This window comes from Salmo salar, chromosome 16 (assembly GCF_965601325.2).
Source record: "Salmo salar chromosome 16, fSalSal1, whole genome shotgun sequence".
Taxonomy (NCBI): Eukaryota; Metazoa; Chordata; class Actinopteri; order Salmoniformes; family Salmonidae; genus Salmo; species Salmo salar.
The window spans coordinates 18,540,528-18,564,251 of record NC_138306.1 but is presented as its reverse complement, the minus strand read 5'-3'; the positions used below and the strand labels follow the sequence as shown (position 1 = coordinate 18,564,251).

The 23,724-nt window shown below is 40.6% G+C and overlaps 2 protein-coding genes and 1 long non-coding RNA gene across 6 annotated transcripts in view; 1 reads left to right on the top strand and 2 right to left on the bottom strand.

The window, feature by feature from the left end:
• Nucleotides 1–13,442, bottom strand: part of LOC106573302 (bile acid receptor) — a 24,632-nt gene extending 11,190 nt beyond the window's left edge. The window contains exons 1-4 of one of the 4 annotated variants that reach the window (XM_014148239.3): nt 13,284–13,442; nt 9,987–10,170; nt 4,723–5,100; nt 2,178–2,318 (exon numbers count right to left, since the gene is read on the bottom strand). In XM_014148239.3, the coding sequence (XP_014003714.1) occupies nt 2,178–2,318; nt 4,723–5,100; nt 9,987–10,083 (616 nt within the window). In that variant the 5' untranslated portion in view covers nt 10,084–10,170; nt 13,284–13,442. Of the gene's footprint in view, nt 1–2,177; nt 2,319–4,722; nt 5,101–5,792; nt 6,138–9,986; nt 10,171–13,283 lie in introns of those variants that run through there. The other 3 variants (XM_014148237.3, XM_014148240.3, XM_014148241.3) reach the window with 3 other exon arrangements.
• Nucleotides 5,400–21,042, top strand: LOC123727794 (uncharacterized). The gene is made up of 2 exons (XR_006759685.2): nt 5,400–5,472; nt 20,314–21,042. It is a non-coding gene; the product is annotated as an uncharacterized LOC123727794 (long non-coding RNA).
• LOC106573301 (vesicular glutamate transporter 3-like) overlaps nt 20,220–23,724 on the bottom strand; it is a 25,944-nt gene continuing 22,439 nt past the window's right edge. The window contains exons 10-12 of the mRNA XM_014148236.3: nt 23,003–23,113; nt 20,818–20,945; nt 20,220–20,549 (exon numbers count right to left, since the gene is read on the bottom strand). Of these exons, the coding sequence (XP_014003711.3) occupies nt 20,220–20,549; nt 20,818–20,945; nt 23,003–23,113 (569 nt within the window). The remainder of the gene's footprint in view (nt 20,550–20,817; nt 20,946–23,002; nt 23,114–23,724) is intronic.

Here is a 23,724-nt window from a genome sequence, read left to right as displayed (position 1 = left end):
AACAGGAGTGGAGAAATAGGATTTATTTCTTTCAGCATCTTGAGAGAATGTGAATGCTCAGTTAGATACCGTCTGTAGAGGTGCCATCTTTATCAGCATCATAAAAGCTGGTAGTATTTCAACCACATAAAATACGCATCCAAGCTGAACTGAAATCTTATCAGAAACATGTTGGGTCATTTTCACAGCTTTCTATTTCCTTACAACTGGTCAAACTGATGTAATCTGCAAATTTTGCACAGAAAATCTTTCCAGTATTTTCTCAGTTATTGCATTTTCTCCCATCCCCTTCTATTTCTTACTGTTCTGAGTCCTTACATTGCAAATCATTCACTAAGGCAGGGTTTCCCCAAACTGGTCCTGGGTCCCCACTCTGAGTATTGCTAGACTTAAACTTGACTGTTCAAATGCTGCCTTCTCAGTACACTGACACCCTTCCCAAATAATGACACACTGTCATATTATTTTCTCAGCGAAAGATGATGAGAGAACTTTACCGATGTCAAATAAATTGAAGCATTCATTCTATCGATTTTACATTATTCTGGTGAACAAAGGTTTATTTAGTCTTCTAGGGCAACATATAATGACAGAAGAGAAGCTGCACATATCTAATTATAGACAAGTTGCCTACCAAAGCAGAAATATATCCAAATCAGGCTCAAAAATAGTGCACACCCTGTCAAAAAAATATTCTGACGTCTTTGACTAGCCCATAGCGCATTTTCTATATTTGCGGTTTAGGGTCAGGTGCAAGCCTCAGATGTTCAGATGTATAGTCGGGCCGTTGTGGATGGCTTATTAGCAATTGTGCACAGGTGTGGGTGAACAAAAAGCTGACTCCCTGCACCACAAACAAACCAAAAAAAATTACGTTGGTAAAGAGTTTGTGGTACTGTATACAGTATGTCCAATATACCATGGCTAAGACTGTATCCAGGCACTCTGCATTGTACGGTACATAAGAACAGCCCTTAGCCATGGTATATTGGCCATATACCCCACCCCCTCATGCCTTATTCCTTAATTATACAACTCCTGTATTTTATGCAGCGAGTATGTTAATGCAGCGAGTATGTTAATGGTGAACTCCGTCCTCCTGCTCTCCTTGCCTGATTCTCCAAATACACCCACTAATTGGGTCTTCTTAGTGGTAGGATTAGGCTAGAGGGAAGGACAAAGATTACATCATGACCATGTCTTTTTGATCAAGATTTACACCTTAATTTCCCCATTCTTCTTTTGTTTCTGCAAAAATACCTTATCTTCAAGTTGACTCTCTCTCTGCGTCTCCTTCCCTTGAATAGCAACAATGGTGAGACCTTTCTGTTGTGAGCGGTATGACACACTGTCCCTCAGTGAAATTCAAAAAAGTTGTCAGAATCCAAAATGAAAGTTCTCTGCTATTGTCTTAGAATGTCCCCAGTGCATTGAAAGAAAAAGATTATGATATCATACAGTCTGAATAGATAGTCAGGGGGTCAGACTCACAGCTAGACATATGTCAATCTGAATCAAATACTGAGAGTGAGTGACTGTTTAACCATGTAATTTATATGAATACATGAATGGTAAATGTATACATGAATGGTAAAATGCAATACTATTGAAGATATGCCCTGCAATTTGTTCTATTGGGAAATAGTAGGTGCACTTCTTCTTAAAGGTCCTCTGAGATGTGCCAGTGCTTCAGTTGAATTAAAAGAAAGGGGTTGAATATACATTTTTGTGCGGGCAGGTACCATGTACCATGAGTTATTAAAACCTGCAGTGCAGTCTCTCAAGTAATAAATGCACATAGTAGTATATCAAAGAGCTGGTGTTATCACCAAATTCATTTCCTGTCATTGGCAAGATAATCTTTTGCACATAAGAAATAGCAATATGCTTAGCGATGCAGTAGGAGATCTATGCATCTGCAACTACATGGATTCTGAAGTAAAGGCCATCAAGAGGGAAGAAACATGGGTGTTCCTTCAAATGTCATGACCACCTTTCTTGTTGAATCTTTCAGTAATGATGGTTTATGGTTTCCCTTTACTCTTGGTCCCTTACCTTATCAATAATACCAGTACCTCACAGACTGTACCATCAAGTGTGACATAATAGGTAGAGTATCCAATGATAATAAATGGAGAGATGCCAACAGCTGTTGGTGTGAGTGCTGATATACTCACATTCTGCCAGCATGCCCATCTCCTTGCACTTCCGGAGACGACACTCCTGGCACTTCCTGCGCATGTACATGTCCATCTCACAGGTCCCTTTACTCTTGCACTTGTACACGGCGTTCTTTGTGATGCTCCGTCTGAAGAAGCCTAAAGGCAATGATCAGAACAATTACCCAGTGACCTCAGTCTTTGGTCATATGATGAAATACTAGTGGTATTATGTACTGTAAAGCAAATAACACCACTACAGATGCAGGATCTTAATTTGATCACTATTTTGTTGCCGAGAATTTGGAGATGAGCTTTGTGATTTAAATAAATTCACTGAAAACCCACACTAACACAGTCATGTTTACAGGATTGCACTTTTCATGTAGCCTACTTTTGCCCAACTATCATAGCCTAACAATCGATCAAGCAACATTATGGATTAATGTTCAAATCCTGTTGCTGGATTATTTTCCTGTAACAATATAGGTCGAATTAGGATCTGTATGTGGTAGAGGTGGACCGTGCCTTGGATCTGATAAGTTGACAAGCCTGATAGCCTTACCCTACAAACCCTATGACACGATACAGGTACACGGTCTCCCATAAATAAAACCTCTAATGGACTGATGGCATTGGTTTGTGGCTGATCTATGCCCTTGGTCTTGACCTATTCCCAAGGGGTGCTTCAAACCATTAACATTAACCCCTTTCAAAAGTGCCACAGTGTACAGTCCAGCTATGCCCTCCGTAAGGCAATCAAACAGGCAAAACGTCAGTACAGAAACAAAGTGGAGTCGCAATTCAACTGATCAGACACGAGACATATGTGGCAGGGACTCCAGACAATCATGGATTATAAAGGGAAAACCAGCCACGTCATGGACACCGATGCATTCGCCCGCTCCAAGGAAAACACAGTGCTCCAGGCCATCAGACTGTTAAATAGTCACCACTAGCCAGACTCCGCCCAGTATCCTGCCCTGACCTTCAGAGTCTTGGTGGTTCCAAACTTCTTCCATTTAAGAATCATGGAGGCCACTGTGTTCTTGGGGACCTTCAATGCTGCAGAAAGGTTTTGGTACCCTTCCCCAGATATGTGCCTCGACACAATCCTGTCTCGGAGCTCTACGGACAATTCCTTTGACCTCATGCTTGGTTTTTGGTCTGACATGCACTGTCAATTGTGGGACCTTATATAGACAGGTTTGTGCTTTTCCAAATCATGTCCAATCAATTGAATTTACCACAGGTGGACTCCAATCAAGTTGTAGAAACATCTCAAGGATGATCAATGGAAACAGGATGCACCTGAGTTCAATTTCGAGTCTCATAGCAAAGGGTCTGAATAGTTATGTAAAAAAAGTATTTCTGTTATTTATTTTTAATACATTTGCAAAAAAATCAAAAAAACTGTTTTCGCTTCGTCTTTATGGGTTATTTTGTGTAGATTGATGAGAAAAATGTATAATTGTATCCATTTTAGCATAAGGCTATAACGTAACAAAATGTGCAAAAAGTGAAGGGGTCTGAATACTTTCCGAATGCACTGTATATATTTATATTGCGCAGTCTGACATTGCTCATTCTAATATTTCTATATTTCTTAATCATTTTATACATTTTTGGGATTTGCGTGTATTGTTTTGTATTGTTAGGAATTACTGCACTGTTGTAGCTAGAAACATCAGCATTTTGCTACACCCGCAATAACATCTGCAACATATGTATACAGCACCAATAACATTTTATTTTATTTTTACACTAACTACCAGTGCGAGAAAGATGCCCCCTAAGAGCCTTATTGGACTAGTTCCATACTGTGGGCACACACTCGATAGCTTGGAACAGGTAATTAGACATTCAAGTGCAAGGAGATGAGTACAACGACACACATTAACATTGCTTAGCTCCGGGTTCCCTACGCCATTATAGAGTGGAACGCTATAGAGGGTGCTATATCCGGAGGGTGAACCGACGAGAGACAACCGATCCTCAAATCTACACTCGGATACGAGGCAGGAGAGCCCAGTGACCGCAACCATGACACCCATTGACCTGAGGATTTACAAGAAATAGAGTAGAAATGCTGTCATTAGGAAAGTTAGGGAGGTGTTGTTGTGATTCTTCATGTTGGGTGTCACTGAGCTCGTCATTTTTACATGAAGACGTTCAGTAAAGTCATGCTGCTTACTCTTGACACTGAGTCCACAGACAATTCATTCATTCATCCTCGTCATGACGAAATATCATACTGATCACCTTCTGGATGTTTGTCATACCAGTGGGCTACTCTGTAGACATCATATTACATTATAGAATCTCCCAACTATATTCAGATTACGATACTGTTCTAGCAATAGCTACGGAGCAAAACCAGAAGTGATCAACACAGGCTTTTAGAAGAAGTGAGCCCATCCATAGAGCGGTTTCTCAAGTGTTGAATGTAGAAGATGCAATTATTTGGATCTATGTTGTAGAAGACGGTGAAGATCTGTAGTCCGTAACACTTCAATGTCTACAGCTATGATAAAGATGTAGCACACTTAACCACTGCAATTACCTTTACACCCCTCACAGGTGAGAGCGTTATAGTGGTACCCAGATGCCTTGTCCCCACACACCACACACAGCTCCTCCCCTTTGACCCTGCCTGCGTGGGAAGTGTGCCTGGTCCTCTTGCACACCGCAGGCGCTATGGCGGATGCCTCTTCCATTTCAACATCATAGCTACCCTCCAGGGGTTCTTTCCTCAGTTCATACATCTCTGTGGGTGAGTACCACTCTTCAACGCTGTATTGGGGGTAGTAATTCTGATTGGAGTAGTATGGAGGGGAGGACATGGTGGGCTCCACCGAGGGGTATTGCATGTTGGGATAGTTGGTGAAGGATAAGACCTCTTGGTCCTGGAGCAGAGGGCTACCTTGCTCTGCCAGAATATCTGAGAGGAGAAAAGAAAGACACATAGATTAATTTATCGTATCACTGGTTAGAAGTGTTGGCTAAAGTTTCTTTAGCCAACTAAAAAGTCAGCTTGGTTTCAGCATGGTTCAGAAAATCCACAATAGCTACACATTTCACAAGCCAATAACTCCTATACTTTCCCAAGGATAGTGTAGTACGACTGTCAAAATCACTTTCCAGCTGTTACAGTAGTATTAGATGGTGACTTAATCTGAGTATTTAAACATTGACATAACAGGGGATAGTAACCTACATAAACCCAGTCATAAATAACCTCACACTCTTACAGAACACACCGTCACAGCAGATTGACGGGACGGCTTGAGCTTTCCAACTATTCTCCAAAGAGGTAATAGTACTTATCTTATTTATATTTGACATATAATTATATATCACAATGCTTTATCATTAGTGTCATAAACTATAATAATTATATTTCTATTATGTGGGCATGAACCCTTGAAGGTTAGACGTCAGCTAGCATTGGAACCATTTCATATCACTTTTATTCATTCAAATACGTTATTAAGGTAAAAGGAAATACTGGAACACAAAAAAGCTGCTGGAATGTAGCCGTACAGTTCTATAGGGTTGAGTTAATCCAAACTCATTTTATAATACACGTAATCCAAGCTGACACAATAAGATCGACAAGCATGAGATACTGACCTGAAGATCTGTTCTAATCTAGACCATGGCCATCTCAGGGTGACCCAGCAGACCCAGCACACCCAGGTCTCTCTCTCTTTCTCTGACCACCTGAAAAGTAATCCCCTCTACGGCTCTACTCTTACCTTTACTTCTTCTACTTCAGCATACCTCCCTCTATTATCTTTGGCAATGGAACTTCTCCAGAAGAATTCGGTACAGTAGTCTTAGAACAGAACACCTTGGTGCTTGTTTGAGGTCTGATTTAGGAGTGCCAAATGGGAGCAAAGGTTGCCATTGCTACTTATTAACCTGACAGACATTTCTGCCCATCATTACAGGTAGTTGGTTCGGTAATGTGCAAAGTCACTTTGACATCTGGCTTGTGTGACTGGCTGCTACTGCCTGAGGTGTAATGTGTGTCAGAGCTGGCCACTGGACCGCCTGATCCCAGATCTGCATGTGCCAACTCTCCTAACAATAATTGTCATGCCATATGTACAGTGGTGACCCGTCATTCACGGCAGATTATGCAAATCTTTGAGTTAATAAAGTTGCATACAAATATGGCCTCTTTTTTGCATTCTTGAGAAAGGTAGCTCCAAAATGCAGGTGTTTTAGCCTAGCTTAGTGCTTTCTGTGGTGGTGGTGATGGGGCAGCCAGTGGAAAATACAGAGCGTAGGGGTTAGTAATGTACTCTAGTTGCACCGTGATTGGCTCAGAGTTCTAACACTCATGGAACACTGCGTCACCTCAAAATCTACAGGGAGAGCTCGAGAATTAAAGCCTCTTGGTTGCTGACATAGATATACATTAGAAGTGCCCATCGAAGAAGGCTCAAGTTCATTGGCCACAGATAAAATTACATTAAAACACGTTATATCTACCGTAGCTTTGATTGGACTGATCATGTCAACATCATAATTTCAAAAGCTTAGCTAGCAAGATAGACAAGCAGTCATCATCATGAATGAAGTTGACAATCGACTGGCAAATCCTTTTAAATCCTTGTCATATGAAGAGAAATTATAGATAAAACATATCGGTGCTCATCGGCCATTGGACATAAACATTACACAACAAGTTGGAAACCACAAATTCAACAATGAGTGGTTTGGAAGGAATCAGTGGCTAACTGCAAGCATTGCAAAGCAATCACTAGCCTGCTATTCAGTGGAGTGGCTGTATGGTCCCAAGTCTAAGATTAAGGGTCTCTTTTCCAAGCTTAAAAGGATAAACATGCAACACCATCGGCCATAAAAGGTTGAATACATTGTCCATGCTGTCAATCCAGCATGACTTCTGCCACGTTTAAAACAACTGGAAACTCGGAACTGGGAAATATCAGACGTCAGTGTGTTCAAGACAACTCCTACTGGGAAAATATGTTTTGAACGGTCATCCAACTCAGAATTCCAAGTCGGGAACTCTGGCCTCTTTCTAGAGCTCCGACCTGAAGATCACTGACGTCATGATTCGACCTTGTTTCTTTCTGAGTTCCCAGATGTCTAGAAAACACCAAAAATCCAGAGAAAGACAGACTTTGATGACAAAGTTTGATGACTAAATTTGCCCACGAAGGACCTCCGCGTCACCTTCCTGTTCAAGTAAGCATAGCACAACAAGGTGAGCCCAAAAATGTATTGTATGCTGCTGCATAAATGATGTTATACGCCAGGGAGATATGTATACTGTAGCTAACAAAGTAATACTAAGTGTATGTCGTGTAGTAATCTGTTGGTAGCACATGTGTCTCACCCTAATAATTTGGTCCCTTTCCTCCTCATAATTTAGCCTACTGTTCTGAATTGGTGGTGCACATGTAGCCTATAGCCTGTTTTAGAGAAATGTCATCATCGAATATTGTATGAGGTTTCATTGTCTGCTTATAGGCCCCCTTTATTTATCCTATGGTTCTGACTTGGTGTACAGGGAGAATACTGTATGAATGACCCATGTTCTGAATTCTGTCGCTGTACATTTCAAAAGTGCTTAACAAAACGTTATATTGAGTACGTCCATCTTAGCTCGCTCATTAATGTCTTATTACGAATTGCCTCTTATCTGCTCATCGTTCCCTTATGCCATAGTTTGTACATCTCAATTGTCAGTAGAAACTACATTTGTTTAAGCAAGTCAGCCATATCAGCTATGTTTTTTAAAAAGGCAGTAAACGAGGCTGAATTAACTGTTTCGCTGCCAGACAAGGCTCCGTTGATAACCAGGTGTAGCGGTGTTAAGGAATCACTCCATGTTGCTGAAAAGAAAGCTCTGCTGCTGGGACAGCTTTATGTAGGCCCTAACAGTTTGTTGGCACCGTTTGTCACCGTTATAGTGCAATTAATGTATTGGTTAGTGTTGTGTTGTGTAGTGGCTTTGCTGGCATGCATAAAAAAAGAAGCGTTTGCCCCACCAAGATTTACATGTAAAATTCGCCATTGCATATGCATATACTGTTACAGTTAAAGTCAGAAGTTTACATACACTTAGGTTATAGTCATTAAAACTCGTTTTTCAACCACAACACAAATTTCTTGCTAACAAATTATAGTTTTGGCAAGTCGGTTAGGACATCTACTTCATGCATGGCACAAGTAATTTTTCCAACAATTGTTTACAGACAGATTATTTCACTTATAATTCACTGTATCACAATTCCAGTCAGTCAGAAGTTAACATACACTAAGTTGACTGTGCCTTTAAAGAGCTTTGAAAATTCCAGAAAATTATGTAATGGCTTTAGAAGCTTCTGATAGGCTAATTGACATAATTTGAGTCAATTGGAGGTGTACCTGTGGATGTATTTCAAGACCTACCTTCAAACTCAGTGCCTCTTTGCTTGACATCATGGGAAAATCAAAAGAAATCAGCCAAGACCTCAGAACAAAAAATTGTAGACCTCCACAAGTCTGGTTCATCCTTGGGATCAATTTCCAAATGCCTGAAGGTACCACGTTCATCTGTACAAACAATAGTATGCAAGTACAAACTCAATGGGACCACGCAGCCGTCATACCGCTCAGGAATGAGACACGTTCTGTCTCCTAGAGATGAATGTACTTTGGTGCGAAAAGTGCAAATCAGTCCCAGAACAACAGCAAAGGACCTTGTGAAGATGCTGGAGGAAACGGGTACAAAAGTATCTATATCCACAGTAAAACGAGTCCTATATTGACATAACCTGAAAGGCCGCTCAGCAAGGAAGAAGCCACTGCTCCAAAACCGCCATAAAAAAGCCAGACTGCGGTTTGCAACTGCACATGGGGACAAAGATGGTACTTTTTGGAGAAATGTCCCCTGGTCTGATGAAACAAGAATAGAACTGTTCAGCCATAATGACCATCGTTATGTTTGGAGAAAAAAGGGGGAGGCTTGCAAGCCAAAGAACACAATCCCAACCGTGAAGCACTGGGTGGGCGGGCAGCATCATGTTGTGGGGGTGCTTTGCTGCAGGAGGGACTGGTGCACTTCACAAAATAGATGGCATCATAAGGTAGGAAAATGATGTGGATATATTGAAGCAACATCTCAAGACATCAGTCAGGAAGTTAAAGCTTGGTTGCAAATGGGTCTTCCAAATGAACAATGACTCCAAGCATACTTCCAAGGTTGTAGCAAAATGGCTTAAGGACAACAAAGTCAAGGTATTGGAGTAGCCATCACAAAGCCCTGACCTCAACCCTATAGAAAATTTGTGGGAAGAACTGAAAAAGCATGTGCGAGCAAGGAGGCCTACAAACCTGACTCAGTTACACCAGCTCTGTCAGGAGGAATGGGCCAAAATTCACCCAACTTATTGTGGGAAGCCTGTGGAAGGCTACCCGAAACATTTGACCCAAGTTAAACAATTTAAAGGCAATGCTACCAAATACTAATTGAGTGTATGTAAACTTCTGACCCACTGGGAATGTGATGAAAGAAATAAAAGCTGAAATAATTAATTTATTCTACAATTATTCTGACATTTCACATTCTTAAAATAAATTGGTGATCCTAACTGACCTAAAATAGGTAATTTTTACTAGGATTAAATGTCAGGAATTGTGAAAAACTGAGTTTAAATGTATTTGGCTAAGGTGTATGTAAACTTCCGACTTCAACTGTATATAGTACACTGCATATTATGTTTATGCTTGAGAAAAATAGTAGGAGGAGTTAGATGAAGCACATACAGTACTGATCTGTGTCCAGGCTAGTCACTGGAGGTTGCTTACCAAAGAAGTGTGAGTTCTCGGACAATGGGAATCCATCGTTGTGTGGGATCTGTAGTGGTCCCACCACATTGACTTCGGGGCCCACCCACTCATTCATTCACAAATCTGGATGGACCTCAGCTCAGAATAAAGATGATGGAAGTAAATTATTTCCAGTCCAATCCTGTAGGAAACGAAGATACACCTAGACATAATGTTAGTGTGAGTTTTACATTTTGTTAAGCAGCTTTGTGATAAAGTAGCTTACCTGTTAAATACCTCACAGACAACTCGTTAGCCCTTACAAAAGTTTTCAGACCCCTTGGATTTCTTCATATTTTATTGTGTTACAAAGTGGGATTAACCAATTACAGTCCAAGCCCTGTCTAGGCCGGATATGTACAGAATAAAAATATTCCAAAACATGCATCTTGTATGCAACAAGGCACTAAAGTAATACTGCAAAAAAACACAAAGGAATACACTTTTTGGCTTAAATGCAAAGCCTTGTGTTTGGGACAAATCTAACACAACACTTCACTGAGTTACTGCCTCCTTATTTTCAAGCATGGTGGTGACTGCATCCTGGTATGTGTATGCTTGACATCAGCAAATGTTATTTTGATAAAAATAAATGGATGGAGCTAAACACAGACAAAATCCTAGAGGAAAATCTGGTTCAGTTTGCTTTACATGAGAGACTGGGAGAGGAATTCACCTTTCAGCAGGACAATAATCTACAACACAAATCTACACTGGAGTTGCTTATCAAGAAGACAGTGAATGTTCCTGAGTGGCTGAGTTACAGATTAAATCTGTTTAAATCTGCCAAGTTACAGATTAAATACATTTTATGCAACGGGTGGGTCTAATCCTGAATTCTGATTGGTTAAAACCGCATTCCATCCAATGTCTATTGCACAAGTTTCCACCGGCTAAATCTATGACGCTAAAATGCCTATTTACTCTGTTCCATCTGACTGTGCAATCCACTGTCTCATCAGCCCAGCCAGGCAATTTATAAACTTGATCTCCACTGTCCCCTTTAGGTTTTCCACATTTTGTTGTGTTACTGCCTGAATTTAATTTGGATGAAATTTAGATTTTATGTCACTCGCCTACACAAAATACAGAATGTCAAACAGGAATTATATTTTTAGAGAATTTTTACAAATTAATAAATAATGTAAGTATTCAAACCCCTTTGTTATGGCAAGCCTAAATAAGTTAAGGAGTAAACATTTGCTTAACAAGTCATATAGTGAGTTGAATTGACTCACTCTATGTGCAACAATAGTGTTTAACCTGATTTTTTAATGACTACCTCATCTATGTACCCCACACATACAATTATCTCAAAGGTCCCACAGTTGAGCAGCGAATTTCCACCTGTTACAGTATTTATACCCCTTGACTAATTCAACAATTTGCTGTGTTGCAGCCTGAATTCAAAATTGATTACATAAATGTTTTTCTCACCCAGCCATTTTCAAGTCTTGTCATATATTTTTAAGCTGCAACTACTGTAGGCCTCTCAGGAACATTCAACTCTCGTCTTGGTAAGCAACTCCAGTGTATATATTGCCTTGTATTTTAGGTTATTGTCCTGCTGAAAGGTGAATTTGTCTCCCAGTATCTGTTGGAAAGCAGACTGAACCAGGATTTTGCCTGTGCTTAGCTCTATTCCATTTATTTTTATCCTAAAAAAACTCCCTAGTCCTTGCCGATGGCAAGCATTCCCATAATATGATACAGCCACCACCATGCTTGAAAATATGAAGAGTGGTACTCAGTGATATGTTGTGTTGGATTTGCTCGAAACATCACGGTTTGTGGGCTCCCGAGTGGTGAAATCCCTGAGCGTTTTCCTTCTACTCCGGCAACTGAGTTAGGAAGGACGCCTGTATCTTTGTAGTGACTGGGTGTATTGATGCACCATCCAAAGTGTAATTAATAACTTCACCATGCTCAAAGGGATATTCAATGTCTGCCTTTTTTTAATTATTAACCATGTACCAATTAGGTGCCCTTCTTTGCAAGGCATTTGAAAACGTCCCTGGTCTTTGTGGTTGAATCTGTGTTCGAAATTCACTGCTCGACTGAGGGACCTTACAGATAATTGTGTGTGTGCAAAATCATGTTAAACCAGGGTCTCCAACAGGTCGATCGCAAGCTACCAGTAGCTCACAGCCCACCTATGACTAGCTCCCCAAACAATTCTGAAAGTACATGCAATTTTCACATGTTCCACTGCAAATTGTCATTAACAAATCTCACAAGTATTAGACACTGCAAGCTCCCAGCTACTATCTAATCAATGCAACGCTAACATTATCCCGCCCCCGGTTAGCCACTATTGGCTTAAAAAGCCAAACCTAACACAATAGCTGCCAATTAATTTCCAGCAATATTGCCCCTGTATGTCTGTGTGGTGAGAATGTATTTCTTTCACTTATTTCTGTGTGTAGCCAGCTGATGTGATAACCATCTTGTGGGTTGACAGACAGTAATTTCCCCAAAACCTTCTCAATTTAATGTTAACTGTAAAGTAGGCTTACCTGGCAGAAGTATATCATCAGGAAGTATATCATTTTTATCTATTACTTGGTATTTGCTAACTTTAAATGAGCAACAGCATTACAGAACCATCACTAGGCTACCACATTAGACAGCACATTTCTCACTTGCTAGATTCACAATTAAAGGCCATATGCAGAATTAAAGGGGAATTACACAAAAAATCATAATTTGTTATTTATCTTCCAGACCTAAAAAAAAATATTCAGATGTGATTTAAGCATTGACATGGACTCAGACTTCTTGTCTTGTGTTATGTGATGTTTCCCTTATTGCTGTAACCATAACCACAATGTACCCAACACAACAATTCCAAAACAATTATTCTGACGAGTATTCCCTTTAGGTTATATTCTCTATTAAATGAGGTCTGTTCCTGTGCAGTACATTCATAATTAAAGAGATCCTTGAGAGTTGCTAGTCTATTCCTCTGTTATCACAGTAAAATGAACACAGTCATTTCCCCAAACTTTTCCATGGACTCCCTGAATCTGTTACTGACTAACACCACCCATGGCGACGTTAACTGACACCATCATGCAGTGAGCAGAGAGGAGGTAAATCACCATGTGAACCACTGGTTTTATAAATCGCACCTGACATAGCTTTAATTAATTAGCCAGGGCTAATTTCCCCAGAGATTATACAACAGCCCACATGAAGACTCCAACAAGGGCCTTCAGGCCAGTTTGTCAACCCACACAAAGAATCAACCTGTCCCTCTCTATCATTCGTTCTTACCGTATTCTTTCCTGTTGATTTCCCCAGTGTAACTGTCCAGTCTAGTCCCAGCCTTCACCCGCTCTCTCTGATCTCCACATTGTAAAGTACAGCACCATCAATATTTGCTCATGAGCATCTAGCTGCTCCTGGCTGTCTGGGGTTGCAGGGAGAGTATGTGTGACTGGCTGGGGTCATGGAGAAAGGGGACAGTGGTTATTAATTAAGCTGTCCATTCCTCTCCATGAACGCACTACCCCTCTTCCCCCTCCTCCCACCTCCTCCCATCCCCCCAAAATCCTCCTCATTCAGCAAAGCAATCTGGCAGCCATGTGTAGTCCCTAACACAGAGAAAAGCAGACCAGCACCCCCCCCCCCCCCCCCAACAAGCCACACACAAAAACACAAAAACACCACACACTAACACACAATTAGTCACAGGCAACTTGGTCCTGGATAAGGCACAAGTGATCAAGCAGAGAGCCAACCCATTGGGCAAAAACTGGTCAAATCATTTCAACCAAAGACATCTATGAGATGACCTTGAATCAACATGGAAAACTGATTGGATTTGCAAAAATGAATACATTTAAGGACTTTTTTTTTTCACCCAACTTTTAACCTAAATCCAATGACATGGTGATATTTTCTGTTGATTTCATGTTAAATCCACATTAGTCGAAAACTTAACCAAATATGAATCAAAACTAGATGTTGAACTGAAGTCTGTCCCCATTCGGGAAGGCATTCGTTAGATAGATCATGTTTTTCATAAATCATATCTAACACAAATATTATATGATGCTGTGTTTGTAAGTGAAAGTTTAATCTACACCTCAGCACAATGTCTATAGGCAGCCATAGTGGAATTGCTCTCCTGGCTAGGCCACCTAATTGTCAGGTGTTGTAATATATTGTACATGTAGTATGGCAGCTAGAGCACTCAAAATTTTTATGGATTGCAGAGAGAACAGCTAAAGTAGGAAAATATAACAGTATCGGGAAATAACTATTGTAGTGCTGAAGAAAACTAAGATTTCCTTTTCAGGTAGACAGGTTGGCAGTCTCTATTCTGATAATGGATCCTCTTCATAAGACATTGTTCTCAGAAGGGTGTCTTGATTTGTGGCCTGGTTTTAGTTTGTTTAGCCAATGTGTTACAGTAAGAAGCCATTCACCTCATTGCTTGACCATTCACAACTAGATGTAGTAGGAGGAAAGCTTTGACGAGAATAAAGCTGGAAATAGGCCCCAGTGTTTCTATAAGCTTCTATATATCCAAAAACAAGTGTTTAATCATTGATGGGTCTGTTGCTCCATCCAAAGAGGCCCTTCTGAGTCAATAGAACAGACAGTCAATCTGAAATAAACAGGACCTTTGCCATTGGCTGCTGTCTGCTTGTGGACTAAGTAGCTGCTGTGTGTCCGAGGGCTTTGGGGTGGACTGGGTTGGGGTGGACTGGGTTGGGGTGGACTGGGTTGTGGTGGCCTCATGAGAAGGACACGTAGTAGGACTGAGAACCTTGTAACATGTACAGTAGGCGACTATATTTTCTTCACTATTAAACAGATTGTATTGCTTTCTAGTGGTATTTTTGGTATGGTTACCACTTACTGGTAAGGGTACAATTGCAGTTGATTTATTGTGGTGGACATGTTGTAGCGTGGTCACAATCAATAAACACTAATAGAATAAATGGTGCTACATTTTTTTACGTGGGTCACAGCACAGCACAGCACAGCTCAAAAAACGCAAATTACATTTATTTTTAGCTGTGTATGATAGGCTTTCCCCTCTTACTCAGTGATCACTATTGTCTTTTCACCTTTTAGCTCACATTTGGTTATTGATTGTGAATAGAAAAGCTGACTGTTTACAGTTTTGAACCACCTTCAACTTGTAAATGGAGAGGAGGAGATAAGTTGATCAAACACTGGGCTTCAAACAGGCAGCAAAGAGCTGCTCGTCTTCTCAAACAAGCTCTCAAAGACTGTCACATAAATTCCAATGAATATAAACCAATAACAAGGTCCATAACCTTGAACCCTTCCCAGGCCTATCTGTGAGAACAACTCATTAACATACAATGGCAGATAAAAAGAATATAGCAAGCTGGTCTTTAAGGACCAAATTGTAATTACACAGCATTTACCTCCTCTGGAAATCACTGCAACTGGCCTTACAATAAACATATAAAGAAAAGTTAATAGGCCCTCTTAAAAAGTACAGTGGGGGAAAAAAGTATTTGATCCCCTGCTGATTTTGTACGTTTGCCCACTGACAAAGAAAGGATCAGTCTATAATTTTAATGGTAGGTTTATTTGAACAGTGAGAGACCGAATAACAACAAAAATATCCAGAAAAACGCATGTCAGAAATGTTATCAATTGATTTGCATTTTAATGAGGGAAATAAGTATTTAAAGGGTGTGCTCCTAACCACAGCTTGTTACCTGTAAAAAAGACACCTGTCCACAGAAGCAATCAATCAATCAGATTCCAAACTCTCCACCATGGCCAAGACCAAAGAGCTCTCCAAGGATGTCAGGGACAAGATTGTAGACCTACACAAGGCTGGAATGGGCTACAAGACCATCGCCAAGCAGCTTGGTGAGAAGGTGACAACATTTGGTGCGATTATTCGCAAATGGAAGAAACACAAAAGAACTGTCAATCTCCCTCGGCCTGGGGCTCCATGCAAGATCTCACCTCGTGGAGTTGAAATGATCATGAAAACGGTGAGGAATCAGCCCAGAACTACACGGGAGGATCTTGTCAATGATCTCAAGGCAGCTGGCACCATAGTCACCACGAAAACAATTGGTAACACACTACGCCGGGAAGGACTGAAATCCTGCAGCGCCCGCAAGGTCCCCCTGCTCAAGAATGCATATACATGCCCGTTTGAAGTTTGCCAATGAACATCTGAATGACTCAGAGGACAACTGGTGAAAGTGTTGTGGTCATATGAGACCAAAATGGAGCTCTTGGACATCAACTCAACTCACTGTGTTTGGAGGAGGAGGAATGCTGCCTATGACCCCAAGAACACCATCTCCACCGTCAAACATGGAGGTGGAAACATTATGCTTTGGGGGGGGGGGGTTCTGCTAAGGGGACAGGACAACTTCACCGCATCAAAGGGACGATGGATGGGCCATGTACCGTCAAATCTTGGGTGAGAACCTCCTTCCCTCAGCCAGGGCATTGAAAATGGGTCGTGGATGGGTATTCCAGCATGACAATGACCCAAAACACACGGCCAAGGCAACAAAGGAGTGGCTCAAGAAGAAGCACATTATTAAGGTCCTGGAGTGGCCTAGCCAGTCTCCAGACCTTAATCCCATAGAAAATCTGTGGAGGGAGCTGAAGGTTCGAGTTGCCAAACGTCAGCCTCAAAACCTTAATGACTTGGAGAAGATCTGCAAAGAGGAGTGGGATAAAATCCCTCCTGAGATGTGTGCAAACCTGGTGGCCAACTACAAGAAACGTCTGACCTCTGTGATTGCCAACAAGGGTTTTTCCACCAGGTACTAAGTCATGTTTTGCAGAGGGGTCAAATACTTATTTCCCTCATTAAAATGCAAATCATTTCAGAACATTTTTGACATGCGTTTTTCTGGATTTTTTTGTTGTTATTCTGTCTCTCACTGTTCAAATAAACCTACTATTAAAATTATAGACTGATCATTTCTTTGTAAGTCGGCAAACGTACAAAATCAGCAGGGGATCAAATACTTTTTTCCCCCACATTACATGCTTTCATTCATTATTTTCTATTGATTATATTCATCCTGAGTTACCTCTCGAGCATGATGGTTCCACTATTAGTAGCCAATTTTAAATCAGGAAATACGATAAACACAGTATTTGCCTGCACAAATGACTGTAAACTAGTGTCCCATGAATTTGCTAGCTAACTGGTGGATCTAAGTGTTTAGGAACAGAACAGATAAGGTGAAGGATGTTTACTGAGAGATGATGGGAAGCAGAGCGGTCTGTGTAGTTGTTACAATGATTCAGAAAGCTAATTTGAGTAAACACACAGCTTAGTGTTGATTGTAGAACAGACATTTTGTCTCAAAGTAGTGGCAGATAAAGACAGTCAAACGGTATGAATATTGTTTTTATCCATGTGTTCACTTACTCATGGCTAATGATGTTTACCTTCAATCTATACATGGAATTTACTGTAAGGCCATGTGGTTTTGTGGGCAGTTTGAGGTCTACAAAAAGTTGGAGTGTATATAATCAGTCCACACAAGCCTGCCTGCAGCCCCCCTCCCCCGGTTTACAATAGGACAAATTGGGGGTTTCAAACTGTAAGATTTATTTTGAGTTAAAGCAATTGACAAATTGCACTTGATGGTGGATTTACCACAAATAACTTTGAAATGAACAATCAGTGGTGGATTAAAGAACAACTAAGTTCACATTACTCAGTGATCCATAGTTTAGACTTGTTCAGGGTGTTTCTTTTTTTAAACAAACCTCTCAATACAGAATAGACAATGTTCAAGTTAAAAGCTGGACAATCTGAAAATAGTAAAGTGCATTTATCAAACAATAGAATGACAAATAATTATATACTGTACAAAAAAACTGAAAAATCACTGTCCCGTAAATCCTATAAATAGCATTAATAATTTGATCCCATACACTATATACATAATTTTTTTCAGATTTTGTTTTATGTTTGAGGAGTAGTCAATCAACCTGTTATTCAGACAATTAAAAAATGAGTAAATAAACATGAATATCAAATAGATCAATAGTAGATGATTGCATGATGATATGTGACTTCAACCCACATGGAGAATATGTGCACAGTTTTACCTTCCACAGTATATTTGTCCTACTGAGAGCTTACAGCTCCATAAATACACATAGCAATGCTGAAACTAGTGCATTACAGGGAAACAGTGGGACCAGGGCCTGGTAAGGCATGGACAGCAGGCTGAGAGCTGTGGTAGAGTATTGTCACTAAACAGTAGCAAATTGTTACAAGCAACAACAAAAAAGGCCTATAATTTTAACACTGTGGTCTACTTCAATAATGCTGAAAGCAAACCAGTCACATTCATGATATGCACGTCCCCTTAGTTGCATAGCTGACACAAAACAAAACAATTCACATTCAATTAAAGGTAAGCCATACTCCAGTATGTTTCATCTGCCCATACTGTGCAAAGAACGTTGGTCAGCAGCTGTGGATAATAGCTAGTTTGACGTTATTGTCGGCAACGTTATCACGCTAGCTTACTTTATTATTAGCAACGTTAGCTAGCTCATCTAGCTAGCTAAAATCTCATTGGTTGGATAATTGTTCCAACTTCAGAACTTGAACACAATTGTATTTTATTTACAACTTCACAAATGGGAAATGAGACTCCAAGGAGCATTTGAAGGCAGCATTATACCAAAGTTGCATACATTTACATTGCTGAAATAATATACAGTACCAGTCAAAGTTTGGACACAGCTACTCATTCAAAGGTTTTTCTTTATTTGTACTATTTTCTACATTGTAAATAAATCCCTGACAGTGTCACCAGCAAAGCACCCACCCCACCATCACACCCACCCCACCATCACAGCTCCTCCTCCATGCTTCATGGTGGGAACCACACATGGGGAGATCATCCGTTCACCGACTCTGCGTCTCACAAAGCATTTATTTGGGCTGCAATCTGAGGTGCAGTTAACTCTAATGAACTTATCCTCTGCAGCAGAGGTAACTCTGGGTCTTCCTTTCCTGTGGCGATCCTCATGAGAGCCAGTTTCATCATAGCGCTTGATGGTTTTTGCGACTGCACTTGAAGAAGGGCCATCTTCTGTATATCACCCCGACCTTGTCACAACACAACTGATTGGCTCAAACGCATTAAGAAGGTTAGAAATTAACTTTTAACAAGGCACACCTGGTAATTTAAATGCATTCCAGGTGACTACCTCATGAAGCTGGTTGAGAGAATGCCAAGAGTGTGGAAAGCTGTCTTCAAGGCAAAGGGTGGCTACTTTGAAGAATCTCAAATATACAATATATTTAGATTTGTTTAACACTTTTTTGGTTACTACATGATTCCATATGTGTTATTTCATAGTTTTGATGTCTTCACTATTATTCTACAATATAGAAAATAGTAAAAATAAAGAAAAACCCTGGAATGAGTAGGTGTGTCCAAACTTTTGACTGGTACTGTATATATTTTTCTTTTTCTATTACACAAATTGTAATGTCCCTTCATCTGTGAGTTCCTACCAGACAAATGTGTCTAATTTCTCTCTCATTTGACACCATTTACTCAGCCTCAGATGCAACACCTGGTTAGTGAAATGTGACCTCATCATCAGGGACCACACAATAATGTAAAGATGTCTCAGTACGAGGTAAAACCGTCAAATGGATAAAATGACCAAACAACAACACAAAGCAAGTTTGTGGTAATTGACCGATGGCTGCTGAAACTTCTTTTGTAACTTCTCAGAAGAATGACCACTGATAGTTCTGCCGGTCTGTGTGAATTTGACCCTTCTTCCTTTACTGGATGTTGACGTGAAGGCAAAGTCCTCTCAAATGACCCCCCTTTCCAAGTGTCAATTATTTTTGAACAGCGCCTTAAGTATGTCACTATACCCTTCGTTCACTTGATGTTGACGTGAAGGGGAAGTCCTGCAGTGCTTCTCAAGTGACACCCTATTCCCTGAAGTTGTAGTGCACAATATATCGAATAGGGAGGGGGTCATTAGAGATAATTTTGTGTCTCGGTTCTCTACCCTTTTCCAGAAGTGGGCATTTGCACACGCCACGTGGATATTAAAGCATAGGATTGGTGAAAGGATTGGCTGGAGGGAGTTTCCACCATTGTTGAAGCCATGTGAAAAATTGTGCAAGTGCACGGTTCAGGAAAAAGGTGAAGAGCAAGGACAGCCAATGACCCTGATTCTTAGGGCACATCACTGATACTGCTCCTGGTAGTTCCCATTACCATGGTGGGAGTTCCCATCATCCTCATCCTGCTGCATGGTGACTCCTTTCTTCTTCTTCCAGCCCGACGGGTTCTCTGTGGTTCCATAGCTCTTCTTGGGTGCCATGGCAATCTCGCTGTTGAGCTCCGTCTCTTCGGCCAGCTCGTCTTTGTCGATGATGCCGATCTTATCGTCGCTGGTGCTCTCCGGGTCGGCCCAGTCCTGCTTGTCGCCCGAGGCAAAGATAGCATAGAAGATGACCCCCGTGTAGTGCACCATGGCGGCAATCACAAACACGTTTTGCCACTCCAGACGGGTCTACAGAGGGGGAAAGACTTGAGTCAGTGACCAAACTGTCACACTTGTCTGATATAACGTTTGATTTGATTGACAATGTTATAAAATCAGTATCTCATTGTGTCATTCACCAGTCGTGTTACTCGTGTCCTATACGGTATACATATTAGGAAGTCCCTCAGGGGGAGTTTCGTCTGACATCTAAGGGACTTCCTAATATTGATGCCGTAGTCTTATCCTGGCTCATTTTTCTGTTAGAATTTGTCTGTAATGTTGAATGTTACAATACCTTGTGTTTAGTCAGTGCTCCAACGATAAGGGGGCACACCATTCCAGACAGTGTGCCAACGCCATTGGAGATGCCCATTAGGATACTGGCATAGCGAGGGGCAATGTCCAAGTGGTTTACGTTGAACCCTGGGGATACAGTAACAAGTACAGTCCATCAGAGTAAATTGTTTATGCCACTGTCAAATTATCTTTGGGTAATTAAAAAGGACTACATGAAATCCCATCATGTATTATTTATTATTAGATATTGAATACCACACACTCTTCACGCTGTCTCTTAGAAATGTTTTTGGGATCATCCATTTGGATTAATAAATAACCATTTAGCCAAACAGTAATGTATATGAATACATTTTATTAATGTATTATTATATACACTACCGTGCAAAAGTTTGGGGTCACTTACAAATGTCCTTGTTTTTGAAAGAAAAGCTAAAAATGTTGTCCTTTAAAATAACATCAAATTGATCAGAAATACAGTGTAGACATTGTTAATGTTGTAAATGACTATTGTAGCAGGAAAAAAATGACTTTTTATGGAATATCTACATAGGTGTACAGAGGCCCATTATCAGCAACTATCACTCGTGTTCCAATGGCACGTTGTGTTAGCTAATCCAGGTTTATCATTTTAAAAGGCTAATTGATCATTAGAAAACCCTTTTGCAATTATGTTAGCACAGCTAAAGCAATAAAACTGGCCTTCTTTAGACTAGTTGAGTATCTGGAGCATCAGCATTTGTGGGTTCGATTACAGGATCAAAATGGCCAGAAACAAATACCTTTCTTCTGAAAATCGTCAGTCTATTCTTGTTCTGAGAAATGAAGGCTATTCCATGGGAGAAATTGCCAAGAAACTGAAGATCTCATACAACGCTGTGTACTACTCCCTTCACAGAACAGCCCAAACTGGCTCTAACCAGAATAGAAAGAGGAGTGGGACAAGTACATTAGAGTGTCTAGTTTGAGAAACAGACGCCTCACAAGTCCTCAACTGGCAGCTTCATTAAATAGTACCCGCAAAACACCAGTCTCAACGTCACCAGTGAAGAGGCGACTCCGGGATGCTGGCCTTCTAGGCAGAGTTGCAAAGAAAAGCCATATCTCAGACTGGCCAATAAAAATAAAAGATTAAGATGGTCAAAAGAACACAGACAATCGACAGAGGAAGATTGGAAAAAAGTGTAATGGACAGAAAAATCTAAGTTTGAGGTGTTCAGATCACAAAGAAGAACATTCGTGAGATGCAGAAAGAATGAAAAGATGCTGGAGGAGTGCTTGACGCCATCTGTCAAGCGTGGTGGAGGCAATGTGAAGGTCTGGGGGTGCTTTGGTGGTGGTAAAGTGGGAGATTTATACAGGGTAAAAGGGATATTGAAGAAGGAAGCCTATCACTCCATTTTGCAACGCCATGCCATACCCTGTGGACGCTGCTTAATTGGAGCCAATTTCCTCCTACAACAGGACAATGACCCAAAGGACAGCTCCTAACTATGCAAGAACTATTTAGGGAAGAAGCAGTCAGCTGGTATTCTGTCTATAATGGAGTGGCCAGCACAGTCACCAGATCTCAACCCTATTGAGCTGTTGTGGGAGCAGCTTGACCGTATGGTACGTAAGAAGTGCTTCAGGAAGCATGGGGTGAAATATTTTCAGATTACCTCAACAAATTGACAACTAGAATGCCAAAGGTCTGCAAGGCTGTAATTGCTGCAAATGGAGGATTCTTTGACGGAAGCCAAGTTTGAAAGACACAATTATTATTTATAACCTTGTCAACGTCTTGACTATATTTCCTATTCATTTTGCAACTAATTTCATGTATGTTTCCATGGAAAACAAGGACATTTATAAGTGATCCCAAACTTTTGAACGGTAGTGTATATTATTATTACTATCACTGCATTGTTCAGAAAGAGCTCTCAAGGTAATAATTTCACTGTACTGTTTTACACCTGTTGTGTTCTGTGCACGTGAGGAAACTTTGAAACTTGAACTGAGGCTTATCAAACATAGTTCAGCAGCAGTAAGAGGATACATCTCCAGACTCAACATTTATTCTTGGATTCACAACTTTACAACAGAAACACACAAATAATTATGTCTGTAACCTCATTTGACTGAATAAGGTTATTAAACATGATAAATACATCTAAAATGATGCTGAGCTGAAGCTATTATACCTGAGATGGCAAAGCCACTGAAGCCCACAGCCAACACCAGGAAGGAGATGGCAACACCACGTGTGTGACTGAACCCCACCACCAGCAGCAGAGTGGCTTCCATACCAAAACCTGCAGGGGTCACAGGGCACACAAAGATCAAAGGCTACCTTACCAAATCCTGATTGGTATGCAATGCTTTTCTAGCTTCATCAGCCCTGATACAGTATAATACCCAGAAAACAGTGAACATTCCTACAACGTTAGGTAACGTTCCAAGGGAGTCTCAATTTGTTTTCAGTTAACGTGACATTAGCATGACAATATCCTACAAATGTTTTCAAAATGTCCTGGAATTGAATATTAGTAGAAGGACATGAACATTAGTAGAAGGACATGCCATAATGGTTATAAGAAAGTATAGAGTCAAATATACAAATATACATGTGTGTCCTGTCAGTTGCCAGAGAGGAAGGGATTTCACCATGAGGCCAATAGTGACTTTGAGTTTAATGGCTGTGATAGGAGAAAACTGAGGATGGATCAACATTGTAGTTACTCCACAAAACTAACCTAATTGACAGAGTGAAAAGAAGGAAACCTGTACAGAATAAAAATATTAAAAAACATGCATTTTGTTTGCAACAAGGCACTAAAGTAATACTGAAAAACAAATTGGAGTTAAGTGCAGGCAAAATCCTAGAGGACAACCTGGTTCAGTCAGCTTTCCACCAGACACTGGG